General features: G+C 33.2%; 1 protein-coding gene across 1 annotated transcript; it reads right to left on the reverse strand.

Moving 5' to 3' along the window:
- Positions 1–3,291: 3,291 nt before the first annotated feature.
- On the reverse strand, positions 3,292–4,308 carry LOC131076147 (uncharacterized). Its single transcript, XM_058013210.1, has one exon. The coding sequence runs from the start codon at positions 4,306–4,308 to the stop codon at positions 3,292–3,294; it is 1,017 nt and encodes a 338-aa protein (XP_057869193.1).
- Between the last annotated feature and the right edge of the window lie 1,900 nt (positions 4,309–6,208).

Below are 6,208 nucleotides of genomic sequence, written 5' to 3' on the forward strand. Positions count from 1 at the left end.
ATTCTAGAGATTTCACATGAGAAATTGCCACAAATGTCAACCCTGTTCTTTCTCTAGGTCCTTTATCAATTGTTGCCTTTGGAAGAGTCAATCCTTGAGATTTATGTATGGTTAATGCCCATGCCAATCTCAATGGTAGTTGAAGTGTTCTGCCTTTCTGAATAGGTGTTACTAGAATTGTACTCAAATGATGATCTTCAAAAGGTAATCCAGAATAGTTATCAAACTCAACCATCACATAAGATGGTGGTTCAGGTGGAGCACTTCCAAGTTTGTAGATAATCTTTCGAATATATCCTAGTGATCCATTTACAAGACCAGCTTGAATCCAAAGATTTGAAGTGAGCATGACCCTTGAATTCTTACTGATCAATAATTCTAGTTCAAGTTCATCACTTGAACAATCTTCTACTATATTAACACTCCCTGCTTTCGTAGCAACACTACGTGCAACAAGCTGCTTCAACAAATGTAACATTTTCTTATTATGGTTATGAACGTTGTCATTTGTAGAGAACAAATGGACCGTATTATCGAAGTCGAGATTGTTTGCAGCATCCATGTTTGGAGGGATCCTTGTCATCAACAACTTCTAATCTTCTATTTGTGGGTTTGCATCTCGTAGATTCGTCAGTAGCTGACGAAATCTCTATTGTTCAAAATTTTCACCATCTTGTCTAAATATCTTATCTAAAGTTACTACAGTCTTGAATTCCCCTCATAGTAACTTTGCTTGTCTGTTGCTATCATATGTTGGTCTATCATTGATTGGAGGCAATTGACCCAAATTTCCTACCAAAATAATAGATATACCTAAAAAACAATTAGCAACAATTAATTTAATAAACTTATAGTAATAATCTTATAATTTATTATAAATGATTCATATAGTTGAAACCATTTTTTTGTCATGGATTCTAACAATTAAAAAGAATACCTCCAAAACTTATTTGTGCATTTTGTGGGAATGCTTGTTAGAGTTGTGAATCTATATTTTCCAGCATGTTTTGTCCAATGAAACTCATTTCATCAATCAAAATGTATTTGATATGTGCCATCTCCTCCTAAAAGCTTGAGAGTCTTGTTCCTTCTAGTTGAGAAAAATCTCGTATTGGAATTCTCAACTTTGAATGTACCGTAGAGGCTCCTATATTGAATGCGGCCACCCCTGTTGGTGCAATAATAGAAGGGGAGAAGGGGACAACATTGTTGCATTCTCAAAAGCCTAACTAATTGCACCAATCAGATACGACTTTCCTATCCCTGCTATCCCTTGAATTATCATGAATAACGACACTCCAATTTCATTCCTTTGGTAGTGTGTCATAATTATGTCAAGTTATTTTTGTTGTTTATTACTAAGGGTTGTGTAATTGATACATTGGGGTATATCATCATGTATTAGGCAGCCAATATTTTTCATGCTAATTATGAAATTGGTTGCCCCCGTCGTGTACTCTTCACCTTGGTAATTGACAGACCAATTTGTATGCCTATCAATGTCTCTTCTACCCAACATATCTATTTCTAAAAATTGTATATTCTGTCCTAATGCAATATAGATATAATTTCCCATTCATGCTCTATGGTATTTCCATGGATAGTTTCATCATTATCAATTTCAGAATCAACTGTACTTTCAATATTTTCTTTAGTTGTTATTCATTCCACATGCCAGGGATTATAAGTGAATGACTCCCACTTTGCAATTATAGCCCCATCATCATTACCGATATCTCTTTCTATATCACGTAATGGTTTGTATAGCATCAACTCTGATAAACAAAAGTCAATCCATTTGGTTGATCCACGTTCAGGAATGTAAACAAACCTAGGAAAGGCTTTGACAATTGCTGCTCTTTGTCTTGGCTCCCATTTGTTCTCTCTTCTTCTTTTAGGATTGTATATCCATGATCTAGTTGCATCAATCAAGGGTACACCTTCCATACACAATGGCCTTGTTCTATATCTGGTTATGAAAGACTTTGTCTATTCTTCATTGCTTTCTTCATCTGTTATAGTCACTGGTTTGAACACTTCATGTGAGACATTTAGGTTAACAAACTTTCTACTACTTTCTACCAATGGAAGTTCTAATAGCATGTGACATGTTTCTTGTGCTCTGATGTCCCTTTCTATCATTGTCTCAGTTAGAAGCCTTCTATATGCTCAGGTAGCTAAATCATCAGGATCTTCCATGTTGGAGAGATGCATCAACATTTGATGGTATGTTTTTAAGCTTTTCTCTACTTTTGCAGCATACTTTGCAATATATTTGATCATTGCATTTTTTGAAAGAACAGGTTGCCAATCTATGTTTGCTCTCCATAACTGCAATATGTGAAGATTATGTGTATTCACCCTGTCATCATTCCTAGCTAGTTCAAATTTTCTTTCACCCGTTTCTATGTCTTCATATAATTTGGATCCTCTTAGATTTAATGGCCAGGGAGCATTATACCTATATTTAACATGAATAAGATATATAATTAGTTTATATATTTTTATACAAAAAAATGATTTTAGTGTTAAAAACATTTCACATTAAAATGATCACCTACAAACCATCATTCCTCCTTTCTTTCATAGACAAGCACCTTCCTTGTAGACAGTGTGTTGTTCTACACAGTTCAATATTTCCTCATAGTCTTGGTCAATATCCACCTCCACAAGTTGTCTCATGTTTTTGAGACATGGATGTTGTTGAAAATTTATGAATGGCTACAATTGAAAAATGGGAAAATTGAGTAGTTTCGAACATATAATATTTAGATACATATGTACAACACATTGTAAACATGCCTATATATTTCGTTGATGTGGATCTTGTCTAGGATTCCATGCATGAACAATTGAATGAAAAAAGCATTCAGCACTCTTTCGTTCCTCTTCATTTGACCAGTCGATGGTGTCCATATTGGGTGCTCCATTTATCCATATGAACCCATGCACATGTGGGGACCCCCAATGTTGCCACTCATATCTAGACTAGTAGTCCTTGACATTCACCCCTTTTTCTAAAATTTCTTTTCTAAATATAGAATTCCTTAAATGCATGTAATGTGCCACTATATGAGGGTAGTTAATAACATTTTCTCTTCGCCAATTTTGTGCTTCTCATGGAGTAGTTGGCATCATTCCTAGCATCAGTGCATGCAAATCAGGCCAATACATATCTGTTGCACTCAATGTCAAAAATATTGTAGGAGAACCAATCTGATGAAGCATATCTGTCAATTCTGTGCGACATTTAGCCCAATATGACCTTGTACCCCTTAATGATGTTCCAAATCACATTAATTTATCAGCTAAATTTGAGTGAGGCATGTTTTCCATATGTTGACGCAACTCGTTGATGGTTATTGGCATGTCTCTAAAGCTTCTTTTTACAAATACTGAAGATGAATGTTGTGCACGGTGTCTCATTATCATGTTCATCATAAAATATCTGAATCTTGGATGCTGACCAAAATGATGATCTCTATAGCGTAACAAATGTTTCACAAACTCGTGGAGGTGGACACGCCTCATTCTTGGTTCTAACCAATCGCATCGACCATCTGGAAACAATGTGGGAAATGCCATATCAAGTAATCCTGACGTGATGTATTCATTTATTGGAGATGCACCAATGCTCAGCCAATCTATCAGTGTAGTAGGATTTGAATTAGGGTTATTAATCCATGCATGGATTAATTCCATTTCTCTCTGGGCATTAGGTGGTCTTGAAGCCATTGATGTTGTGTGCTCTATTATATTACCATCATCTATCTCCATGATTGGACCCACAAATATGATCTCATTTGCATCTGAATCAAATTCCATATGTATGGTCTTCAATTTATTAAAAATATTCTCATCAGAATCTGTTGATAGATGATTGAGAGCATTTTCATCAATTGTAACATCAGAGTAAAATCTATCATGCTCTATTTTGTATTTGAGTGCCCTATACACACGATCCCTATTAACTGTAAAGTTATAGTTTGTTCCATGTTGATCCCTCCTTCGAACAATTATGATTGGTAAGTTTTCTCTCAAATGTGGCAATTTTTTTGACACATGCTCTACATTTTGGGGGAAACTTATCATGTGCCCTTTATATTTATATTGACTGCATGTTGCATGTGTAGCTTGTAGTATGGGGCTGACACGTGCAATCAACATTTCTTCTACTTGAGTCAAATTTGTAAGCTCTTCTGGTTGTGGTCCAGGGTCCATATTATTTGAAGCCGAGAATCTATGATTCCCTCTTTCTTGTCGACATCTGTTACATACTGGACCTTCCAAGCTACGTGATACTTTCATTCCTAGATAACATTCTTGACAAATGTAGCACATGTTCGGCACTCTAAAGCTATCTAATTGATTTTGAAACTGCAACTAGAATCTTCTGAAATCATTGTGAAGAACACAATTCATGTTTTGTATATTTTATGCATTGGCTTGTGCGGTTAAATGTTCATTAATTTGACTTGCATGATAAACTGTTTTAGGCACATGTTCCACTGTCCTTGAATTTTCATTTAGAAGATTCAATTCCATATATGTTGTTATCGGTTGATTATACCTCCCACTTGATTCAAAATCAATTTGATTCCTTCCTCCTGTTTCAGAATGAGAGACTTCCTCAGATGTTCTTCGATGAATATTTCTATTCATATTGCCTTGTTCTCCTTCTGCAGATTCTGATTCTGGTACTATCATTTCTAACCTTCGTCTTGCATATCTTTGTCTTTGAGTTTCATTGTGTCTTCTTCTCTCATCCTCTCTTTGAGCATCTGTCATTTGTTCTCACTGTCGTCTTCAATATTCCCTTTGATATGCTCTTCGATATTGCCTTCTTTCCTCTTCCATATCAAAGTTTACATTTGTTGGATTCATAGCTACAAAATCAATTATTTTATAAATCATGTTCTCTATATCATTGACTAAAAAAATTATTGTTTTGAAAAATTATTGTTTCAAAAATTATTATAACCTCATCTAAGCGTATATATAGCTCTATATATCTAACACTAACCCTATTGAAACCCTATTGATGTTAAAGGGTTCCTATCTCCATGCTCAAACGGTTCTATTTCTTAAGCTAAAATCTATATTTTGAATCTCATCACATCCACGGTATATGAATAAACACCCTAATTACATTTGTTTTTGTTGGCACTTTAGAATAGTCTAAGAGGTGACAACCATAGAGAGCATAAGTCAAGTAAAACCAAACCTAATTGAAATAGACTACAACTATACAAAAATAATGGACTGGATGGACTTGTTGGCCCATTTAGAGAATTTGTATCTAAAATTATTGCAGTCAAAAAATACAAAATGTTTGTACAATGCAAGATTTGAACCAATATATTCTTGGAGTTGATTACATTAAATACATTTATTTTTGGTTGCCAAAATCTCACTATTTTCATGCATTATTTTTGTTATAATTAAAATCTTAATTATATTATACATACATCATTATTCAAATCCAAAACAAAAAATTAACTTCATGTTAGTTCTTAATTATAGTTATATGACGATTCAAGTTATAGTTAGGGCATAATTTTAGGGTTATAGTTAAGGTTAAAAGAAATGGAATATGATCATAATTGAAATCTAACTATAACCATAATTGAAACCTAACTATAACCAACTATAACCTTAATATTAAAGTTAGAATATAATGGAATAGAAAATAATACCAATAAAATTTATACATAAATCAAGTTTAAATATAAACTTTCTAAATTGTTTATAGATATATAAGTAACATTTTTATTTCCTTTCTATAATTAGTGTTAAATTATGGTTATATGACAATTCAAGCTATAGTTAGGGCATAATTTTAGGGTTATAGTTAAGGTTAAAAGAAATGGAATATATTTTATGATCATAAAATATATAAGTAACATTTGTATTCCATTAAATAAAATATATTAGAGTTAGGATTCAATTAGGTCTACTATCATAAAATATATAAGTCACATTTCTATTCAATATTAGAGTTAGCGGTTTATGATCATAAAATATATAAGTAACATTTATATTCCATTTTCCCTTTCCCTTGCAAATGAATTTAAATTCCAAAATCAAACTCTTTTTTCTTTTTTTAAGTTTTTTATAAATACCTATCTCCAATGGTAGAATCATCTTGATTCAGTTCTGTGTGATAACTAATATGTGTTTCTAACAGAGTGTCAAGGTGTTAGGGGTG

This window comes from Cryptomeria japonica, chromosome 10 (genome assembly GCF_030272615.1).
Source record: "Cryptomeria japonica chromosome 10, Sugi_1.0, whole genome shotgun sequence".
Lineage (NCBI taxonomy): Eukaryota > Viridiplantae > Streptophyta > Pinopsida > Cupressales > Cupressaceae > Cryptomeria > Cryptomeria japonica.

Bases quoted from the DNA above. Each gene is read 5' to 3' on its own strand.
- LOC131076147 (XM_058013210.1), bottom strand. From the start codon at position 4,308: ATGAAAGTATCACGTAGCTTGGAAGGTCCAGTATGTAACAGATGTCGA.